Source organism: Ricinus communis, chromosome 4 (assembly GCF_019578655.1).
Source record: "Ricinus communis isolate WT05 ecotype wild-type chromosome 4, ASM1957865v1, whole genome shotgun sequence".
In the NCBI taxonomy this organism is placed as follows: domain Eukaryota; kingdom Viridiplantae; phylum Streptophyta; class Magnoliopsida; order Malpighiales; family Euphorbiaceae; genus Ricinus; species Ricinus communis.
Window position 1 is genome coordinate 20796804 of NC_063259.1, and position 23315 is coordinate 20820118.

The window sequence follows — 23315 nt, forward strand, 5'->3', positions numbered from 1 at the left end:
TTAATTCCAAAATTATGTTATATATGCATATAAACAATTCAGAATTATTATTTTAAATAAAATACGAAAAACTAATTAAAATTCCACATAAGATAAAAGGAAAGGCGCGCATGCTTTAAAAAAAAAAAAAAAAAAAAAAAAAAGGGAACCGAGGTTCATACTGATTTCCGTTAAAAACAGCGTGCGTTCGCTCGCTCCTCTCTTCTTATTCTTTCCATCCGGAGTTTCCTGACTCGCTCACTGGATCCCACACTCCTCACTTTCTCTCTCTTAAAATTAACGACTTTCTCTCTCTCTCTGAGATCCATCCAACCAAATCAACTCCCTCTGTCCTTATCTCTCTCTTCTTTCTAAGATAGTAGTATTTTATTTCTTTTCTTACTCTTTATTTTCTTTTCCTTTTATTATTTACTATAAATACTCAAAATATTAACTAATATAATTACATAAATTTATTTTTTCCCATTAAGCATCTTTCTAATTTCCAATAGCAAGCAAGGTATTTCCTTTAAAACCCTTTTTTTTATCAATAATATTAATCAAATTCATTCCCCAATTTCACCTTTATTTCCTATCAATTCTACTATTTTGGGTTTTTTTTTTTTAATATTTTACTGTTTATTTAGGTGAAAAATATTAAATAGTAAGTCAATTTAGTTTGTTTTATTATTATTATTTGAATTGATCTTTTTGACTTGGCAATGGGAGTTGAAGAAGAAAAAGAATTTAATAGATGGGTAGTTATATATAAATATATAGAACTTTGAATATATTTAGTTTCCCATTTATGTCATGAGAATATAGGAAGTTTTCTTTGCAGAGAAGGAGAAGGAAACTGAGGATAAAAATTGAATCTTTCTGTGATTTCCTTATTTTAGTAAAAAAAGGATTTCGAGGATTAAGTCAGGTCTTTTTTTTTTTTTCTTTTTTAAATCTTTGTTTTTATTTAATTAATAAATAAAAACTGGAAATTGATTTTCTGCATTCATTTAGTTAGTTAGGTCAGAGATTGATGGGTTATTTTTGCAGGTAATAAAAAATTCGTTCTTTCTTTTTTCTTTATCACAACACAGCTACAATGGAACAGTTTAAATCGATTCCAGAATCCCATATCAAGGAGGTTAGAATTTTCTTTTCTCTCTTCTTTTTCTTTGGTTTTTGGATTCTCGTCGTTTTTTCAGTCTTTATTTGCTTTGCATGCTTATGTGGTCAGTCATTGATTGATTGATCAAAGTTTTGTTTTTGATATATAACCCTATGATCATATCTTGTTTCTTTGCTGGATAGAATTGGTTTGCTTTCATGGGAATATATATGTATATATATACGTAGAATTGGGTGTTTATGGTGATGATTAAAAACATGGCTCATAGGGTTAGAAATTATTTGAGGGAGATGCAAAGATATTTTATTTTATTTACTTTTCAATCAGCCTTCTGTCATTGGCTGCTAGTTTTCAATACCACATTATTGGGATTGAAGATTTGTGTTTGTTGTATTCTGATTAGAGCATAAAGTTAATATCTTAGCCCATTTTCCTTGTAAAAAGTTGGATTACTCTCTCCTTAGGGTTCGTGGAGAAATAAATAATTCTGATTCTGCTGATGAAAATTTGAGTTTTCATGGACGTGGTAATATAACGATGGCTTACCACTATCTCAACAATGTGCACATGTTAGTAGAGGGAATAACTAACTATGATGTTGGGCACACTTTCAGTGAATTTCATCATGTATCCCTCAACTGGCCAGTGGCTTATTAAATTTTCTGTTCTGCAATTAACAAGTGAAACTTTAGATTAACTATGTTGCAATTAATTCATCTTGTGCTAGAGTGGCTGTACTATAGGAAATACAAACTGGTTTATTAGTGCTCTAGTTGGCTAATTCTGCATATAATTATTTGTCATGTAGTGGTGACAAGAATCTACCTCTATAACATGCTTGAAATTCAATCTGTTATTGTTAATATAAATGAGTGCTCTGAACTTCACAATTCAAACCTTAATATTTAATTGCTGTTAAGCATATGGCAATGGATTATGAAGGTGGTTATATGATCCGATTCATGATTTTGCAAATTCTCCTGCCCAGTTTGTTTGGATAGACCATCAACTATTATAGTTTACTCTTCCATCTTCTCTTCTCTTTTCTACTTACTTCCACTTGTTTCTGTGTCTAAATTGTTTCTGCAATCTTTTCCAGTTGCTATTTTGTTATTTTTCTCCTGGCACTACATGTTGTAAACAATAGCGGTGTTGCATACCATGATGTGTGCTATTGGAACATGGCCAAGCATATGAATTTGAAATTCAGTGTAATTATGTAATAAAGGGCATTTTGCAGGATCTATCTTTTAAGCATTCTCCAAAAAGTGACAACATACATGAGGGTTCAGGGAGTCCACGAAATAGAAAGGTACAATATGTTGATGAAATTTTCAAAATTGAGTTGCTGGGCTGTGCAGTAGTATGCCGTAAAGAAAAAGAATGTCAGAGGGGAGGAACTCATTAAGATCTCTCCATTGTATTTAAACCTTCCATTACTGGAGTAAAAATAAAAAATGGATAGAGTTTGGTAATATTTGATAATTTTTAAAAAATCATAATACAAATTATTGCAAATTGATCTTTCACGGAATTTTAAAATAAATATACCTAATGTAATCTTATAAGATATCAAGTTTTGAGATGGTACCATGAGTATGACTGGAAGGCAAGTTTTCATGAGATATTTGGTTCCCAGATTGTGCATAATTAGCTTTAGCCTTCTTCTGGTCAAATCTAAATACAGGACCAACAATCCCTTAAATTGCTCTGTAATATTTAATTTTATTTTAACTCCTGATGTTCTATAAATATCATCGTCAATTTGTTTCAGGTAATAGCCAGATGGAATCCAATTGAAGCTTGCAGACCTAGCATTGATGAAGCACCAGTATTTTATCCTACAGTTGAGGTATTTCTTTTGTCAAACATGCAGATATTAAATATCATATGCTATGGCAGTACTAATACCTGTTTCCGTTTTCTTTTTTCTCATTTATGACATATATGATGCTGCATTTCTTTAGGAATTTGAGGACACACTTGGTTATATATCAAATATACGTGCAAAAGCAGAGCCATTCGGTATATGTCGAATTGTCCCTCCACTTTCATGGAGGCCACCTTGTCGTCTTAAGGAGAAAGATATATGGGAAAATGCTAAATTTTCTACACGAATTCAGCAAGTTGACTTGCTTCAAAACAGGGAACCCATGAGAAAGAAATTTCGAAGCCGGAAGCGAAAAAGGAGGCGGCATTCAAAAATGGGAGCATCCAGGAGACGTGCCACTTCTTGTTCAGAAGCAAATGCTGCTTCTGAGGCTGATGAGAAATTTGGTTTCCAATCAGGATCAGACTTCACACTTGAGGAATTTCAGAAATATGCTGATCACTTTAAAGCATGTTACTTTGGAGTGATGGACTCAATGGAGGATGTAAAGCCTGGGATTGAACATCAGAAATTGGAACCCTCTGTGGAGGAAATTGAGGGTGAATACTGGCGGATTATTGAGCAGCCGACAGACGAGGTTGAGGTATTGTGGAAAGTTTTTTCCAATATCCTTATATGATTTCTGAGCTTTTTTAGTCAATATTCTGTCATGTATCATGGTTTATACTCTAAATATTGCAGGTATACTATGGAGCTGATTTGGAAACAGGAACCTTCGGAAGTGGGTTTCCTAAGGCTTCATCGATGGCGATTGAAGGTGATTCAGATCAGTATTTTGATTCTGGTTGGAACTTAAACAATCTCCCACGCCTGCCAGGTTCTGTGCTATGTTTTGAAGAAAGTGATATCTCAGGAGTTCTAGTTCCTTGGCTGTATGTTGGAATGTGCTTATCATCATTTTGTTGGGTAGGCCATCGCAACTGCTAATTTTGAACCCCCACGAGAATATAATAATGAATAAGAGAGAATTTTTTTTGAGTTTTAATCTTTGATTGGCTTCAACACTACAAAAGGCGCACATATTTTTTTTTAAATATTTTCATTCTTTTAAGCTTCCATCTCCTTTTAAGATCACGATCAATGTTAGTTAAAATTTTTTGGGACCTCTGTAGACTGTTGTCCCCTTCCCCAAGGGGCTTTTCTGGAACACAGAGAACTCAAATAGTGGTTATGCAAATGAAGCTAGCAAATAAGGACTTTTCCCTGAAAGAATTTCAGGAGAAGTTCTGGAAATGGACCTTTACCTATCTAATAGGAAAAGATGTCAAGTCTTTCTTTTTCCTATTTACGATGGTTAAAACAATTTACTATTACTACCTCTTGGCTGGGGCCACCAGCTAAAGATTTAAATGAAACTTGTTTTAGGCATAAGTTTTATAGTTTGGTAAACAATTAGGACTTTTCCGCATCTATTATGTTAGTTTGTGCAGTTAGCCATGGTTAGATATTCATGTAAGCATTCATATATGCTCTTCTATGTATAATCTATAAGGCAAAGCACCTAGATAAATGTTATACTCTTCTTTTTTTCTCTTTTTTTTTTCCTTCATAATGTTTATTTATTTCTTGAAATTTCAAGGCCACTATTTTACTAATGCTTTTTCCTGTCTAACTGCTTTTGGAACAGCATGTTGAGGACCATCACCTATATTCACTAAATTACTTACACTGGGGCGAGCCAAAGATATGGTATGGAGTACCTGGAAGCCATGCTGCCAATTTGGAGAATGCAATGAAAAAGCATTTACCTGATTTATTTGAAGAACAGCCTGATTTACTCCATGAACTGGTAAGAAGATGAGTGGTTTTTTATATTATTATGCTTGGATCTAAAGAAAAGATGTTTAACTCAGAATTGGATTATTTTAATTTTCTTACAAATATCATGGGGTCTGGGTTGCTCAGGGGTTTGGGGTTGGTGAACTGAAGGGATGAGGTGGGACAAAATTCAGCTACTTTCCTATTCACTGAAGGGACGCCATTCCATAATAGCCATTAGATTGCATGTCCTTATCTCAAAGTCAAGCTCACCATTTTTAATATATTTTTGCTTCTATGTCTATTGAAAAATGAAGTTTCGGCAGCATCAACACTGACACTGATCAGTTATGGGTATATGAATCAGGAGTTCTAGGTAACGTGGTTTTGGGAAGATGATTAATTACAAAAAAAAAAAAGATAAATAGTTAGATGGGTGTTTAGATATTTCTATCAGTAGTTTTGCAAATATATATTTTCATTTTCTTCTGCTCTTTAGCCAAATGAAATTGTTGTGCTGTTGTCCTGATAAAGCATGGATGGCAGATTATACTAGAAAGTATAATTGTGTTTCCTTGATCATCTAGTCAATCATTTTACATCATTATGAGAAGGCACCTGGTGCATCTTGACACTGTTCTAATATGTAAATTGTAAATGGACTTTGTTTATTTTATCAAGTGTTCACCTTTATGATTGTGTTGGTCGGTTTTCAGTTGTCAGTTGTCACTTCTTCATATAAAAGTACTGCATTATGAAATCATTTGGTCTCTTTTATTTTTATTTTGTACTCTATCTTGCTGTTGTATATCATTGGTGGTTTCATCTTCTTGGGCAGGTAACTCAACTATCTCCTTCTGTTCTAAAAGCTGAGGGTGTACCAGTATACCGAGTTGTCCAGCACTCTGGGGAGTTTGTTCTTACTTTCCCCAGGGCGTACCACTCTGGCTTCAACTGTGGCTTCAACTGTGCAGAAGCGGTTAATGTAGCTCCTGTTGATTGGTTAGCGCATGGGCAATATGCAGTTGAGCTCTACAATAAGCAGCATCGAAAGACATCGATATCCCATGACAAGCTACTACTGGGATCAGCTCAGGAAGCAGTTCAGGCCCTTTGGGAGCTATTACATCTTGGAAAGGAAACTCCTGGAAATTTGAGGTGGAGAAATGTCTGTGGAAAGGATGGGCTACTTACCCAAGCAGTAAAGGTGCCTCTCTCTTCTCTCTCTCTCTCTCTCTCTCTCTCTCTCTCTCTCTCTCTCTCTCTCCTCCGAATTTGCACACCTTCACATGTTTACGTGCAGTATCTGGATCAACATTTACTTGAGCATTATTTACAAGACTAATTTCTTTTATGATTATTTTTAACAGACAAGGGTACAGATGGAGGAGGAAAGATTGCAGAACCTTCCAACTCATTTAAAATTGCAAAAGATGGAAAAAGACTTTGATTTGGGTAATGAGAGAGAGTGTTTCATGTGCTTCTATGACTTACACTTGTCAGCTGCCAGCTGCAAGTGCTGCCCTGAACAATTTGCGTGCCTTAAACATGCAAAGGATTTTTGTTCATGTGAAAATGACGAGAGTTATGTCCTTGTCCATTATACGGTAGATGAATTAAATAGACTAGTTGAAGCACTGGAGGGAAGTTTGGATGCTATAAAAGTGTGGATTTCTAAAGAATTTAGATTGGTTTCTGAGGCTGACAATGGTGCTCATGAATGTAAGGTGGAACAGAAGTGTGATTTGTTCCAAAACAACTATTGTGAGCAGAGTGAAAGTCCGTCTTGTTCCCCAAGAACAGAGGAATTACTGGGTACCAATATCTCTTGTTCAAATAGTCAAGTTTCTTCAGAAGTGACACAGTCCAATAGCCATGATCACATCTTTAACAATGATGCTATGATCCTGAAGAATAAACCTGTGGTCAAGAAAGAGAGTTGCATTGATTTGAATCTTGATTTTATGTCCGTTGATCATGAAAATGAGTCTTTCGATGCATCTAATAGCTCTGGTAACAAAGTTAGATCAGATGTAGAGACAAATAAGTCGAGAGGTAAGCAAGATAATGTCAGCAATTCAGACACAGCAAAAGGAAAAGATTTACCACAAGTTGATCGTGATTGTAATTCATCAGAATTGCATGAATTATCAAATGAAGACCACCCTTCATCATATTCACCACTTGTGGGGGATACTTGTGGATGTAGTAAAAAGTTGTTTGGAGTTGATCTTTCTGTTCCACTGTCTTCAGTGGTTCAATCAGAAAGCCTTGAAACAAGAACAATCAATAGTTCACATGTCAGACTATCCATAACTGACCTAGTTAACCTATCCTATAACTTTGGTTCATTTGTTGAACCTATAAATTTTGGTTCTATTATGCTTGGAAAGCTTTGGTGCAGTAAGCAGGTCATATTCCCCAAAGGTATGTTACTATTTCTTGTATTTCTTTCTGAATTCTCTTTGTTTTATGTACTTTCTTTTTATGCATCAGAGACTGGGGTCCTATTATTTACAATTTCAGTTGATGTTGCAGGATTTAGAAGTCGAGTTCAATTCTTGAGCGTGCTTGATCCCAGGAAATCTTGTAGCTATATTTCAGAAATTGTGGATGCTGGACTCCTTGGCCCTCTTTTTAAGGTGAGTTTTTCCCCAAAATAGGGTGTCTTAATGCAATTGCTTATAGGCTTTAAATGGCAATATAGAGTTTGAATATTAAATGTGCAGTCCTATTTGGAGCTCTGTTTGAGCTCAGTTTAGGCTCTACTTACCAATTTAAACAGCAGCCCGCATGCTTTATTATCTTGTACTGCTCATGAGCATTCAATTCTTGCTTATTTTCTATTTGTTATATTTGGTGTTTGGAATTACCATCTAACTATGATAAAACTAAAGAATTGAAGACACCTGTTACCCTGAACTAGAATGTGTAACATAAACATCACAGCCATTGAACTGTACAAGTTTTCAAGTGGACTTTTATGTTCAGCAAGTAACAATAAACAGTAGCTCTTGCCTTCATAAACCTATTGACTACACATAAATATGGAGCTTCTTTTTGAAATAGTCAGACTGCATATTGAACTCAGGTTGGTTAAGCTAATGAAGGATCTTGAAGGAAGGTTCTTGGTTGGTGTTGTGAACAATCTCTACTAGCTTTGGTTGAATCAAAGCCTATGCAGTTTCCAGTTTGAAATCATGTTGTATGGCTGTGTTTGTACTGTAGCTTAGATATAATACTATTCTATATCTTGTTTCATTGATGAAAAGACAGATCGGTGCTTGAATAGTTCAATTTATTATCGTCTGAGTTTTAAATTGTTTTTGGATTTTAGGTATCTTTGGAAGAATACCCAAGTGAAACATTTACAAATGTTTCAGCAGAGAAGTGCTGGGAAATGGTGCTGCAACGACTGAATGAGGAAATCATGCGAAGGAACACCCTAGGAGAAAGAGGTCTGCCTCCTGTGCTGCCTTTGCAAAGTATTAATGGGCTTCAAATGTTCGGGTTTTCCACATCACCCATTCTTCAGGTAAAGCTACCTTGCTGTCTACATGCTTAAAATCACATTAAGCGTCTGCTTTGCTGTAGAGATTTTAAGTAACGACAACCACACAAGTTAATTTATTTATTACAGAGTTTGCAATACCATGCTTCTTACTTTTGGTGGGTGCTTGTGTAGGCTCAATGGAACTCGATCACCTGAAACTTGCTATTGTGCAACATAAGACCTAATAACCATGTATTATTAATGAAGCTCTTAAAATCTGTTGATTGTTAAAAGCTGAATGCATTACCTATTTTATGTGAAGGGGCAACAATCAAAAGATATGTTCTTTTCCACTTGAGTTGCATTTACCGACTCCGCAAAAGAAATTAGAAAAAGAAGAGCATGTATGTAACTATGTATAGTCTTTCAGATTCTGAATATCCTAGACGCAGGCCTATACTTCATCTGTTTCCCATACACTATGCACTGAGGAAATAGAATGAATACTTCATCCCCTTATGCACATCTTATCCATGTTAGGTGATCACATCTTGTGCATGATGAAAAATCATTCACTTGCGCTTATAGGGTAAATAAACCATGATGAAAAATCATTCACTGTAGCATCTAAATATGAACTTTTTCAGGCTATTGAGGCTCTTGATTCGAATCATCAGTCTGTGGACTACTGGAAAAATAGGCTTGTAAATTTGAGCACCACAAGTGAAGTCAAGCAATCCCTGATTGGACTGGGTTGCAATCCCGTAGACCCAGAGGATAAAATTGGCAATAATGTGATGACAAAATATCCAGACAATCTAAATGCACAAGGTCATTCAGATGAAGAAGAAGAAGTGCAGCACATTGTGCGAGGACTATTCAAGAAAGCGAATTCCGAAGAGCTAAAAATAATGCGTAAGGTTTTGTGCAGCGATACACAAAGTGCTGAACGGAGAGCTGCATTAACAACATTGATGGAGGAGATCCAGAAAACAAGTAGATAAATAAAACAGATAACAGTAGGTCTCACCATTCTTTTTCAATTTTTTTTCTTTCTAAATCATTGAGGGTAGCATTGGCTAATTTTCTCAGTTTTTAGGCCCATTCTTTCAAAGATTCATAACAGGACAGAGGTCCTGGGCATTAGATGTGAACAAAAGTTTGCAGCATGCCTACTCACTACATTGATAGAGAATCTTGGTTTGCTGATGGTCTTAGCTTATAATAGAAAGGATAGATGTATACTTTAGGAACAGTTTACTAACACTTATGAAATATATGTTAGTAATTAGTCTTGATTCATTTATGAGTTTGATCCTCAGCTCTAATTTTTTTTCTTTCTTTATTTTGTATTCTGCTATTATTTACCCTTTTGGATGTTCGTTTACATACCCAGAGAAAAAGAAAAAAAAAAAAAACAGAAGCAAGTTGGAAATCAACGAGGAAAAAAATTTAAAGAGAGAATGAAGAAAAAGATAAAAAAAGAAATATTCTGTGATGATTTTCTCTGAATCCAAACAATAACTGTTTTAATATCCATATAATGGAGATGAATATTAATTGATAATAAACTAAAGCCACCACCATATAACTTGTACAAGCAGTATAGCAGAAGATTGGTCCAAAACTATATCAAACCATAAGAAAATATCATTTGAATTCAGAAACAAATTTTTCTATTCCATATTTCAACTTCACACACAACCCATTAACAACAAGAATATTATTTCCTGATTGCACATCAGTAAACCTAAGGCAATACAAAATGTTTATGAACAGAAACTGATAGTGGAATTAATCTGAAAATTTTTAAGTACAACCAAAAAAGAATTTACAACAAAGGGTGCTCTAATACAAGATGATATGGCCTAATCCAAGGAAACAAAATACCCATCCAAGATTCACCATCACCATCATCTCAACCTTGATTTTCTACTAAGACCCATCAATGTCGGAGACTCAATCTTTGACACAAAAACAGCACAAAACACCAGAAAAGCAAAAAACCCATCCAAGATTCACCATCAGCATCAACAATCAAGATTGATTATTTGAATCTTTGGCACTAAAAAAGCACAAAACACCACCAAGGAAACAGTCCAAGAAATCTCAACGCACAAGCAATTAGCAGTATTAGATTCATTGTGATCGCTAATCAACTCCCCCTTAGGCACAAACATACCAGGCGGTGGCCTAGCCAAGACTTCAGGCTGAGAAGGTTTAGGGTAAGCATCACCATAGACAGAGTAATCAAGAAGAGTAGCAATGCCATGAACAGCAATAGTATCACTACTAAAAAGATCAGGATGAGAAAGAAGAGAGTCATCAAGGGTAAAGTTGGAGATCGAATTATTAGTAATGAGTATGGACTTGAAGGAGAGTAATGTAGGAAGGCGAGAAGACAGATTGAATTGACAAAGATCAGAGAAAGAGAGGCGTTGAGGGACAATATGGTAAGGGAAAATGAAAGGGTCAATGGTGATGGTGGTGGCGATTGGAGATGGAGAGTCATCGGCGGGAATGAAAAGGGTGGCGGAGAGAGGGAGAGTTGCTGCGTCTGCAACGGAGAGAATGTTCACCCAGCTGTTGAAATCTCCTGCGCCGATTAGTGCATCAATTATGTTGTTGAGCTGCTGTTGCCGGTGGAATTTTGGGGGTGGCGCTAGTGGCAGTAAAGGAATGGTGGTGGTAGTGGTGTTGGGTGGTGGGAGAGGAGTAGCGGTGGGGGAAAGGGCTGGAGTGAGGGTGGCGGTGCTGGTAGTACGGAGGAGGAGGAGGAGGAAAAGAGAGAGTAGTTGTTGACACATGAGAAAGAAAGATTTTCTTGAAATGGGGTTTCCTTGATTTTGTTTTGTTTTGGCTTTTGCTTCCAATAGAGTAACATAATACATATAGACTGAGATGGAGAGAGAAGTGTCTCCGATGCATAACTAACTCTTCCCGCCTAAACACTATGAAGAAGACGAAAGGCCTATTTTTGTAATTAAAAAGAATATGAGTGGTATTTCTATATGATTATTTTAGCAGCTTTTCTTTTTTTTTATTATTTTTAATTTCCTTCTCTTAAGATTAAAATACAGACCATAAAGAGCTGAGGAAGTGTATCGCCTGAACCAAATGTATCCCTCCAGTGGTATTTCTCCTCTTTATTTCCAAATTTTTGGCATATTATTCATCATCATTTTAAAATTCATACTTTCATTATAACATAATATGTAAAATTATCTCTAAGGGTATGTTTAGTTAAGCTATTGTTGATAGCTAATTAATATCTGTGTTTGGTAAAATCACTTTTAATTACTGTTGTTTATATGTTTAATTACTAATATAAGTAGCAACTAATTATTTTTTACTTTTAAATATTTTTATACATTAATAATAAGTAATATATAACCTATTATTAATATATAAAAACCATCTTTTTAATTTTTTTTTTTGTAGCAATCCTGATTCAAGAAAAAAATGAAAATAAAAAAATAATAAGAAAATATTAAGTGAAATAATTAAAAGATATATATAATATAATAATTTATTTTAAAATATCTTAGAGTAATCATTTTTATATTATTTTTCTTGCATTTAGAAAAAATTATTCTAGAAAAAAATTAAGAGCTGTAGTAAACAGAAGAGATGTGATTTTTACAGTTTTTTTTTTTAAGTTTAGGGTCTTAAAAATAATTATAAAAAAAAATGATTTGATGATTATGTTTAAATTAATAGAGTTATTCACAAAAGCTCCAATTGGGGGCTGATATATAAATTACGGGCTCATCTCCAATAGCTATATCAAACACCTTTTTAATTTCCAATAACTACGTCAAACACCCTTTAAGAATAGCTAATTGTCTAAGTTAATCGTGCCAGATATCATTTCTAAAGCTCATAGTACCATCACTACTAGTAGATTAATAACATACAATGCCATGGTTGGATCTCACATGAAATTAGACATGAGTAAAATGGGTTTCGTCGATTCTTGGATTGACCTTGTTATGCGATGTGCTACAACTGTCTTATTCCATTTTAATTAATGGTACCCCTGTTCCATCCTTTTCTTCTGAAGAGGTCTCCTGCAGGGAGACCCTCTCTCCCCTTAAAAGGGTCCGGCAGCCGAACTAAATGGAGACATTCACAGTTTCAAAGTGGCAAGACATGCACCTGCAATTCCTCATTTATTTTTTTATTTTTTTGCAGATGACAGTATCTTGTTCATCAGGGCAACTAGACAAGGAGAGAAAATAGCTTAAATCTTGCGCAATTATGGAGATGCTTCTGGGCGGAAAATCAACTTGGAGAAGTCGGAAATGTTAACTAGCAGAAAAATGTTGTAGAACACCTCAAGGAGCAAATCAAACAGTGACTGGGGGTGAAAGCAATGAATAAGCATAAAAAACATCTTAAGACTACCTACATTAATGGTAAATTATTATACATGTACTGCTAGCCTAAGCCTGTGAATACACTATTATTACTTTCTTATTGTTTACTTATTTATTTACTTGACTTTGTACTTTATCTTCTTTTTTTTATATAATTTTCTGTTCAGTGTTACTTAGTGAAATAAGAAAAATAGTCTAGTACTTCAGAAGGGATATTACTATGAATAACTCTATAATTCAGCTGAATTTTAAAACTTACATGAATTTTATGATATTATATATTGTTGTTATTATTATGCACATAACATAACAGCCACCAGCAAGAGGAGATTCTTTAGATTGATTTAAAAAGAAAAAGGAAATTCTGAGCATATATATATACATGAAATCCTAACCAATGTATCCCTCCGCCAACTCTAAGCTAACATTTATTTATATTAGCTTCCTTGTTCTTAAAAATACATGATCATGAAATGTACACAAACTTTACAAATCGGATCCACTGAAAGGACAATAATAACACACTGAACATCAGATTAAATTGAATTATAATATGCTTTTATACATATGATGTTCTATACCAGGCAAAGACCCACAAATTTAATAAAAGAAAGTGTGTTAACAAGTAACAAACCTCTACTGGATGGGAAAATCATGTGAGGTCATTCTCATCCAATGGTTCTTCTTCATCTTTCGCAGCATCGGTCTTGAATGCGTTGATATCTCCAGTTGGTAACTTTCTTGCAAGCTTAATGATCTGCAGCCAAATTATTCAAGTCAAACAATGCACTATCAATTACTCATACAGCAGCAGTAAGTGAGTTTATCATATCATTACATGACAGTCTAATACCTATTCTAAATGTCATCTAATCCAGTGGAAATCAGCATAGATTATGTACGGGGAACCACTAAGTTTAACAAGTCGCTAACGACATTAAATGAAATGGGAACTTGACTCTCTTGTAAGCTCAGTTGTGGTGAATACATGCTATGAAGTGAAACACACTAGTGAGGTATGAGGTGACGTTTGGAGCTGCAATTTCCCCAAACTCTAACATAAACAGCCAAGGCAATCTGGACATTTCTCCTATTTTGGAGAGGCACTCTGCCAGAGTAAGTACAATAACTTTATGGGAAAACAAACTGGTAGCTTATGTCATAAAAGCTCTAGCTCAAAAAAGCAGAGAGATGGATCTAAATATGATACAGCTTGGGAGGTGGGAGGTGGAAATTAGTAAAGGTTCCAAGAAAAAGAAACAAAATAGTCCAGATATTAGGTAATATTTAGCTTAACAGAAGGAGGAGCATCTTATACTAGATAAATTCCCTATAGATACATGATTAAACCCCCAAGTATTCAAATCAAGGCTGATGCATTTCATAAATTGATAAGAGTCGAGAGAAACTAAAGGATTTACCACATTGTCAAGATGTGAAATAGTGCTAGACTGAACAAGACGTTTGATTTCTTCAATGTCACCCTCTCTATAAGCAGAAAGCAATTTACTAACACTGCGATTCTGGTCACTGCTCAAAAAAGCATCAATCCTGCACGAACCAAAAGGCAGTATGTCAAATCGTTAGAAACTTTGTATACATAATGTAAAAAGAAAAAGGAGTAGTAATCCTCAGACATCTCAATTAATGTACAGAGACCAAGAGAAAGGATCTAATATGTAAGCACCCAACGTGAAATTTTGGCACAAATTAAACCATCTTTAGCCATGAAGGGGAAATTAAGCTTTAAACATCAAGGGAAAATATCCATAACTGGATCCTTGATCCTTCATTTTCGTCTAACTTTGGTGGAAAAGGGATTTGGACATGTTTGCTGCAAAGACATGTATATTGGACTAAATACATCATTTTCTTAGCGAAATGTATTAAGCCAACAAAAGTAACAGGTTTAAAATCTCTTATGCCAACTGTCTCCACCTTCTCAGAAACCAAGGCAACAAAGTTACAAGAATAATAGATTTCAACCCCTATGATAACTCTCCCTATATTCTTAGGGCCATGAATGGAGAAGCATCTACACTTTCCACAAGTCTATCCATATTATGAGATTCTGTAAAAGTATTCATGCCCATTAGCTTTTAAATAGTACAGCATATATATGAGCCAACTGTGGAGCATTTTCTCTAGGCACCTTATTATTTGTTGGATAATGTCAAATTGGTTATCCTGTAGTTTGGTATGGAAATGTGTAATATAAAGGTTTCTGCAGCAAAAGCTCACCAAGCAACATTAAGTGAATAGAGATGCAAAGATGCTGCTGGAGAGATAATGCTATAAACTTAAGAATGAAACTATAGGAAAAAATTAAATTTTGAAGTTTTTTTTTAGTAATTAGAGACACTGAAGGTATAACATGAAGGTGTTTCAGCAAGCATAAAAGTGTTAACTTTTTGGCACGAGTTCCGTATAACCATTTGCCTCTTGAAGGGACTATTTCATAGGCTCTAAAGGTATCCCCACGAGTAGAAATAAGCAGATATTTAAGTGCATTAAAATTACTTACTGTGAGCAATCATTGTAACACTGTTCTGCTTGCTTGAAATCATGAGCATAAAGATAAACGATGATCGCACTAAGATATGCCTGAAATAGAAAACATATTGGAAGATATTGATGTATGGCTGCAAAACTCATAATCAAACAAATAAAGCATAGTAATTGGAAGAAGTTGATTGGAATATAGTATACAAAAGAAAGTATCGCAGTTTGGGAGTTTGAGAATCAAATTGGAAGACAAGAAAAACAAAATGAACAGAAAACAAAAGGTGAACTTATCAGATAGAAAGGGAATACAAAACAAAAAGAAAATTAAAGATAGACTGGTAGAAGTCAACCTTGCACTGGCTGTTGGTGGCATTGCAATTACTAGCTGCTACACCCAGTCTCAACAAGATAGCTGCAGCATCTGTATACCTATAGGCATTGACACCATAATTAACTCTTATTCATTTAAGTTTCACTGCAAAAACATGAGAGCGACATGAACTGCCAGAAGTTATGCCATTGTCATCCGTTTCTAGAGGAATCATAAAACCAAAAATAGGAAATTATATATATACAATGTAAAAAGCAAACAGGATAGTATCAACACTTCAACCTCATCAAGGCATGGTTCCACAAATTTGCCTTGGTATGTGCATAGGTACCAAGAGAACAAAAATTAGAGAGCACAACTTAAGTGGAGGCAGAAAAGGTCTAAATTATTATCACAGAGAAGCATAGCACTTCTCCTTAGAATTAAAAAATTACCTCATTTGTCTTATTTCAACTATAAAAACCACTTCAAACTTTTGACCAACTACGCCTTATATAGCCAGTGTATTTGGTGAATCTCAATAACTGGGGAATAAAACTAGAGTAGCCACTCAAAATCTACATGGTAGTACCATGCAAAGGGATTTCTTTCCCCACTCTAAATTGTGTGCTAAGATAAGTTTCCATAAATGGATAGAAGTAAGGAATTAGCATAAAACCATTGTTTTCAAAGTTGTTCCAGTAGGTTCTTTTTCCAGATTCCTTCTCTTTTTCACGTTAACATATCTCTAATTCGTTTTATGTTTTAAATCTAGATATTTCGTATAGAACTCGAAATTGGATCTAAGATTTACAAAGTATGTAAGAGAAAAATGCCCTAAAAGTGACCCTGTATTTCCACCTGTTTTAACGTAAGGAATGTTTTTCAGTTGTGATCCAGTAAGGGACAACAGGGAATCAGCAAACAGCAAATATGGCAATCAGAGGTTAATTGTAAATGAGCAGAGCATCCATCACAATTAGTGCAAGGCAAGCAACCAGGATATCTAACTAAAACAAGGTATTGTGTGACCCATAACCTGATGCCAAATGCAGGGTTATAACAGTGTGCATATAGAAATACTAAGAAAATCACTACTTATATTCACAAAGCCTCTTTTGTAATTATTAACTTTTACCATGAGGACCTATAAAAACTTAGTGCAGTCAGTTGTGTTTCACTTCTAGGGAAAATGTAAGCCTTACTTCTCAAGTTTTATGTATACACTAGCAGCAGCACGGTATAGATCAAAGGCCATTTGTTCTTTGCCATCCTCTTCAAGAATAACACAAGAATCAGTATACAATTGAACAGCAGCATCTGGCACAGCATCTTCTAGAGCACTGCAATAGGGAGAAAAAAATGTATATCAATTAGGTTCCAAAATAATTTAGTTTTGCATGCAACTTAAATCTGAACTTTGTGTAATAATATTCCAGTAGCTATACTTATACTTCAAGTTCACACCATAAGAAGAACGCAGCAAAATAAGTATGAGCACAATACAACAACAATAACAACTACAACTACTACTAGTAGTGTTTTTGAAACAAAAATATAAACTATGTGTTTACCGAGCACCCTTTGCTAGAGCATCTGATGCAGGTTGTGACCTCCCACACTCAATGTACAGCTCAGATGCCTTTTTATAAAGATCAGCAACTTCATTCCAGTTGCGCAGTTCCTTTGCTAGAGCAGCCGCAGATTCCATATGCTTAGCAGCATCCCAGGGGCTAAGAACTCATAAAGGATATAACAAGAGGCAAAATCATGTACACACAAAACAAAATTTTAAAACAGTATTAATATATAAGCCATCACGATCAAAAAAACAAATTAACAAATAAATAATTCAGGATACGAAGAGAGTATCTCCTGTCCTTTAGAAGCCTTCTCGAATGCTTCTTTAGCTTTCTCATACTTCTTGGCAAGCCTAAAGCCATTAGCTACAATAAAACCAGCACTAATGAAGAAATCCTCCGAATATACGATTCTTATTTATTAACTTCTACTTTGTGGAGAATTTAAAACGAATGGCTGCCATTATGTTGATCCTATGAAAACCTAATCACAAAGCTTGAGAAACGGGCAAAGAAATCACTAACCAGCTTGCTCGTACAAAAGAGTAGCACTTTTCCAATCAGCACTCCACCTTGTAAGACTGAGTTTTGTTCTAAGGGAAAAAAGGAAAACAAGTATAACGATTACGGCATTGTTTGGGATAACTCATATAAAAGAAATTCGACCCATTCAATTATAATTTTAAGAAAAGAAAAAAAAAAAAGGAGATCATGTCAGTTGAAGCATGATTTCATTTCTTACAAAATGCAGGGGAAAAAGAATTTGAAATCTAGCAAATATAAAGACAGTTCCTGATCTAAAAACTAAACGAAGAAGACCCTGTTGCGTCTTTGTAAAGCTTTCATGTACTAAAATGTTATTCAATTATAGAGATTGGACGATCGTTGACATATGGAATAAACAGACAGACAGAGAGAAAGGGGCTCACAGTTTATCGGCCTTAGCAATCAACTTATCGGGATCGGAAGATGACATCTGTGTTTCGGTGTTTCTTTTTTCGTTTTTTTTCTTTCTCTTTTTTAATTTTGGGCTGTAAGTAGAGAAGGTGAAGCGTAGGCGAAGCAAGGGGCTGTTACTGCTGGATTTGGTTGTGTTGGTTTCGTGTTTGTCGTTGATCTTTGATTCTCATCCAACGGTCTTTACGCTTTCTCGTCTAAAGGAAGCAAGCAAATTACTTCTTTCGCTTTTCTTGTTATTAATTCTTTAAAAAATTCTATATTTAGATTAGTTTTTTCTTTATCGTAATTAAAGAAATATCTCAATTTTTTTTTTTAAAAGCATTACCTAACCTCAACACTTGAGTTGGACAATAAATAAAATATTCTTTAATAATTGATAATAAATAAATAAATTGAAATTAAATAGTTTAAATTTTATTGAAAATTTGAATTTAAAATTTAGAAAGTAAGTAATTATTTGATGGATAATAAATCTCAACCGTTGAATTTGAATGCAAAAATTAAAATTATACAAACATAATTTATCAATTTTAGGTTGAACATGTAAGAATTTTGATCCTAAATAAACTATCATACTCTCCTGTATAATAACTAAAGAATTACGAATGTATTAATGATTCTATCCTTTTATATTAGATCTATTTAAATCTCAGGCCATATTAAATTTGAGCTGAATTTAGCTGAATTTGAGATTTGGAAGTCTTAATTTGAATCTAGTATAATCTAATTATGCAAATTTAGAATTTAAAATAAGTTTACTCCATCCTTAAAAATATATAACTTTCTTTATATGTAATTTTATGAATAGATTAGACTTATTGATTGGCTTTTAAAAAATAATTTTTTAAATTCGTTCAAAATATAATCGAGTACGAATTAATTTAAAATAAAAAATATTTATATATTCAAAATAAACTATCCTAGCTCACAATCAGGATTATAAGACTATTAATGTGGTAAAAAAAAACTAAATAATGTGGTAAAATCTAAGGAGAAAAGGTGTAACTTGCTCATAGTGAAAACATTGGTCAAACACACCCTAAGCCATACTAAAAGATAGAAGTAGTAGTAGTAAAAGCTTAGGTAATAGTATTCCAAATCAAGCCAACCAATGCCTTTGGCTCATAAAAATTAGACCCAAAACAATTAGGTTTATAGTAGAACTCCCATGCAAACCATCAACACTACTAACCACCACCCTCCCACCCAACCACTCTCTCATTTCTTCACCTATATATGCACACATTCCTCTCTATTCACCATATATCATACCTTTAACCATAACCCGTTTCACCATTTCATGTATTAAAAGGTCTTAACCAATCTAACAAAACTATGGCTCCCAAAATCACCCACTTACTTAGTACCTTGGCTCTGTTTTTCCTCTGCAGCTACACTAACTCTTGCTTAGCCTCCCGCGCCTTGTTACCTGACATGGAAAACCCATCAGCAGCTATACAGTTTGGAGTGGATCCGCCTTCTCTTCTCAAGCCAACTTTTCCAGCACCGGGAACTACACAAACGCCGCCGTTTTCCTCCCTGCTCCCTACGCTTCCATCTTTGCAGCTCCCACTGATGACTCCTCCTCCTCCTTCTCCTTCTAGCCCATTTCCAGCCAGTCCTTCGCCGCCGGCTAATCCAGTTTTGGCCCACTTTCCTCCGATGACATTCCCGTTTCCTCGCTTGTTGCCTTTACCTAAGTTTCCTCCGTTCCCGTTCATCCCTACCATGCCTTCTGCTCCTTCACTTCCCACTGTTCCTTCCGGCTTCGTTTCTTCACCAAATGAAGGAGGAGAAGAAGGCAGCCCTTAAAGTTAATGCTGCCAAATAATTAATATATAGTCTCTATTATATGATCATTTATGTACTAGCTAGTTAATGAAATAATTTTATGATCAGTCTTCAGTTTCATATATATGAGCAATTTGAAGGTGGCAGGCAATAGAGTGAGTTATGAAAATGACGGTTCGGTTTGTTAAAATCCATAAAATTTATAAAATTTATTTATAAATCTAAAATTTATATGCTTTAAATGAAAGTTAATATAAAATTTTACATAATTAAATTTATATGAAATCAATTATAGCTAAATTAAATTTTAATAAAATAGATAGTTTTTAAATGAATTATATATTAATAAATTAATATATTCTATGACACCAAAATATCAATTTTAATTTAATTATTTCTATTTTGTTTTTTTTGTCGTATCTATTTCTGAAACGAAATAGGTTCTTTTATGCAGAATTGTACAAGTTCTCATGAATGTACTACAATTTCTTGAAATATGTTGCTGCCTCCTTAATTATTTATTTAAAATTAATTATAATTTGGTAAGAAAATTGATAATTACCTAATAATTAATTAGATGGTTAATCGAGGCGATACTTGTATATACCATAAGGAACAAATTACACTAAAGTATGCATTGAGATAATTGCACAACTATATTATGAGAGATGCCTGAGTTCGAGTTTTGACTTTTTTTAAAATATTAATATAAATGGTTATTTTTTAATTAATCTTATTTAATTATTCAATTTTAATGGTGATTGACATATAGCAAAATTTATATTTGTCAATTCTTATAATATGAATAAAATAGAATAAAATAGGAATAAGGTTTAATTTGACCTTCGAATTTTGTAATCAGATTCAATTTAGTCTTTTTTTTTTTTTTGCGATATGTTTAATCCCTAAACTTTTTGAATAAGTTTAATATAACTCTTTTTTAAAAGAGTGAAATCCACGCGCTGTAGTCTTATTTGACTATCCAACTTTTAACACCGACTCAATTTGGACACTTAACTTTTTATGCGGCTCAATTTAACCTGTTAAAAAATAATTTGAATTATAATAAATTTAATTGAATTTATATATTAAATATTTCTTATATATTTTAAGTTGATAAAGAGGTGGCAATGGTGTGATAGTATTGAATGAAAATTTTATCTATACTTTCATTTTTTAGTGATAATACTAGTAAGTTTAATTTTTTAGTGATAATGCTAGTAAATTTTTATTTACCAAGTGTTATTTATAGTGATGAAAAATATTGTTGGCGATAATGAATTAGTTTTGGTATTTTATTAGTTTTGTGATAATTTTAAAAAAATTTATATATTTTTTAATTTTAACTTAGAGAAAGAATAAATTTTAATTTAGTGATTCAATTTGTGACTGGAATTTAATTTGGCCATAATTGAGAAATTCAGAAGTTAAATTGGCCATAAAAGTAAAAAAGTGGTCAAATGTAAAACTGGAGGGCGAAATTGGATTTGATTCTAATAAAATATAAATATAATTAAAATTAAATGATAAAAATAAAATGAATTAAGGTTTTATAACAAAATAAAACTAAAATGTAAATTTGAATAACCATCTTATTTATGATCTACCTACGACATTGACAGACAAGAAAGACATGCTTTCATTACAAAGAGAGAGCAGCATTACAGTTGTTATTACTGATATTCTTATTCTCATCCTTTGTGTTTGTTAAGATCGATGCTGAAGATAATTAAGGGTGTAAGGATTAAAAAGAAGATTTTATTTATGGAGAAGCAGGTGTGTAAGGGAAAGGGAAAGGGAGGGGAGAGAAGGGGAAAGGAGGAAAAGGGAAGTTAGGGAATGGTGGAATGTTAGGGAAAGGTGGGAAGTTAGGAAGTGGAGGAAGGTCAAATGGAGGTGGGAATTGGAATGGTCCAATTGGAGGAAATTGTGGGAATGGTGGAATTGGTAGTATCTTCATATCTCCTGTGCTGCTACCTTCTTCTTCTTCAGGGCTCATCTTGCTGCTCTTCACTGTATCAAACTTCTGATCCATCTTTCCTCCTAAATTGTCTTCTTTCTCCTTCTCTGTTTTCTCAAGTGGGCGAGCATCAGTTCTTGGAGCAAGACTGGTGACCAGAATCAAGCTTAACATGATGATTACAAGGTTCAAGACCATCTTTGAGGACATCTTGGAAGTCATGTCTCTACAGCTAAATTTTCTTATTCTTTCTTTCTTTCTGAAATCATGCCCATGGCCGCATTGCTTGGGAGGGCTTGTGTGTATATATATATATATATATATATAAAGAGGATAAGCAAAATTGACGTATGTAGTCATTGGGAAGAGCAAATGATTACTAAATGTGAAGGTAATTTAATGAGAAAATTGGAAGGAGTGCCAAATTTTAAGCAAGCTCCTTGTAATCGATTTCAGCCAGTCAGTCCCCTTCACCTAAAATGCTGTGAGTCATCAGAAAGCTTGTGTATACAGTCATCAGAAAGCTTGTGTATACACGACAAGTAGAGATTGTGCATGCATGATGTCTCTAACCTTCTAGACTCTAATGCTAGAGTTTTGCTTATTTCACATGCATATACTCTTATGCTACAGTTTTGCTTATTTCACATGCATATAGAGTATCCATGGGAATGGTAACAGGAGTGTTGGTATTCGACGCCGAACCTGGTTAAAAGTAAAATTAATTTGTATTTAAATTTAGTATATATATTAAAATTAATAAAAAAATAACATATATGTATAAGTATTTTATATTTTAGTATTGATTCTATCATTTAAAATTAACGAATATGTAACGTGGGAATATACATCTAGTCTGTATAAAAGATTTTCTTGCTCGAATATATTTTAAATTTATTTAAAAAATTAATTTCATTATTTGGACTCATTTCAAATTTAATTAAAACTATCTCTATATTATTTAAATCCGTCCAAATTCTATTATATTTTATATTTATGAATATATTTTATAGATACTAATTAGATAATAAGTACTTTATCTACTAAAAATTCATCTATATAAATAAATTTGATAACAAAATAAGTACTCATTCAATAAACTCATTTAATGTATAAATATTAAGAACTCAAAAGATAAAAATTAAATTAATAAAGAAACTATTATAATAAAAACAAAAATACTAATTAGATAAAAAAAATTAACAAAATCTAAATCAATCAAATAAAAATTAAATACAAATAAAAAATATATATTTTCAAATTCTATCCAAACCCATCATAGATATTAAAAATTAAATATTTATTGATTATGATTATATACTTTTCAAAACGGTCCCGAATATCAAAAATTAAATCTGAACGCATTTATAAATTTAATTATATAGGGTCGGAAACCTAAACTATCCGTCTTGCTATCCCTTAATTATACAAGCCTTGTGGTGCTTTCCATTAAATAGGCACACATCGCAAACTATTTCAGACAAGAGGATAATGCAGAACTAGCTCTGGAACCTTTTATCATTAAGCAGAAAGCACTTCAAATCTTTGAAATCTAAATCTAAAACTAGCAAACTGAAATGGAA

At 33.6% G+C, this 23315-nt stretch overlaps 3 protein-coding genes across 4 annotated transcripts; 1 reads left to right on the plus strand and 2 right to left on the minus strand.

Annotated features, from left to right (window-relative positions):
- The first annotated feature begins 441 nt into the window (after positions 1-441).
- On the plus strand, positions 442-9549 carry LOC8283906 (lysine-specific demethylase JMJ18). Of its 2 annotated transcripts, none has more exons than XM_048372986.1 (12): positions 442-499; positions 1030-1120; positions 2346-2417; positions 2880-2957; positions 3073-3579; positions 3678-3902; positions 4624-4785; positions 5593-5961; positions 6125-7181; positions 7293-7396; positions 8092-8289; positions 8895-9549. In XM_048372986.1, the coding sequence occupies exons 2-12, from the start codon at positions 1079-1081 to the stop codon at positions 9249-9251; spliced, it is 3171 nt and encodes a 1056-aa protein (XP_048228943.1). In that variant the 5' UTR covers positions 442-499; positions 1030-1078; the 3' UTR covers positions 9252-9549. The 2 variants fall into 2 exon arrangements, with proteins under 2 accessions (XP_048228943.1, XP_048228942.1); XM_048372985.1 differs by lacking the exon at positions 442-499 and adding an exon at positions 692-907.
- A 406-nt stretch (positions 9550-9955) lies between these two features.
- LOC8283907 lies at positions 9956-11587 on the minus strand. Its single transcript, XM_002529838.4, has one exon. The coding sequence runs from the start codon at positions 11136-11138 to the stop codon at positions 10278-10280; it is 861 nt and encodes a 286-aa protein (XP_002529884.2). The 5' UTR covers positions 11139-11587; the 3' UTR covers positions 9956-10277.
- Positions 11588-13024: 1437 nt separating this feature from the next.
- On the minus strand, positions 13025-18137 carry LOC8283908 (gamma-soluble NSF attachment protein). The gene is made up of 9 exons (XM_002529839.4): positions 17951-18137; positions 17547-17614; positions 17303-17387; positions 17016-17174; positions 16647-16784; positions 15482-15560; positions 15151-15230; positions 14048-14177; positions 13025-13383 (listed from the first exon to the last, which is right to left on the minus strand). Exons 1-9 carry the CDS (start codon positions 17995-17997, stop codon positions 13279-13281), a joined length of 891 nt encoding a protein of 296 aa, XP_002529885.2. The 5' UTR covers positions 17998-18137; the 3' UTR covers positions 13025-13278.
- Between the last annotated feature and the right edge of the window lie 5178 nt (positions 18138-23315).

Coding starts and splice junctions, on each gene's coding strand:
- LOC8283908 (XM_002529839.4), bottom strand. CDS start 17,997: ATGTCATCTTCCGATCCCGATAAGTTGATTGCTAAGGCCGATAAACT. Junction 17,615..17,950: donor ATTGCTAAGGCCGATAAACT/GTGAGCCCCTTT, acceptor TTTTTCCCTTAG/AACAAAACTCAGTCTTACAA. Junction 16,785..17,015: donor GCTCTAGCAAAGGGTGCTCG/GTAAACACATAG, acceptor TCCCTATTGCAG/TGCTCTAGAAGATGCTGTGC.
- LOC8283907 (XM_002529838.4), bottom strand. CDS start 11,138: ATGTATTATGTTACTCTATTGGAAGCAAAAGCCAAAACAAAACAAAAT.
- LOC8283906 (XM_048372986.1), top strand. CDS start 1,079: ATGGAACAGTTTAAATCGATTCCAGAATCCCATATCAAGGAG. Junction 7,182..7,292: donor GCAGGTCATATTCCCCAAAG/GTATGTTACTAT, acceptor TTGATGTTGCAG/GATTTAGAAGTCGAGTTCAA. Junction 8,290..8,894: donor CCACATCACCCATTCTTCAG/GTAAAGCTACCT, acceptor GAACTTTTTCAG/GCTATTGAGGCTCTTGATTC.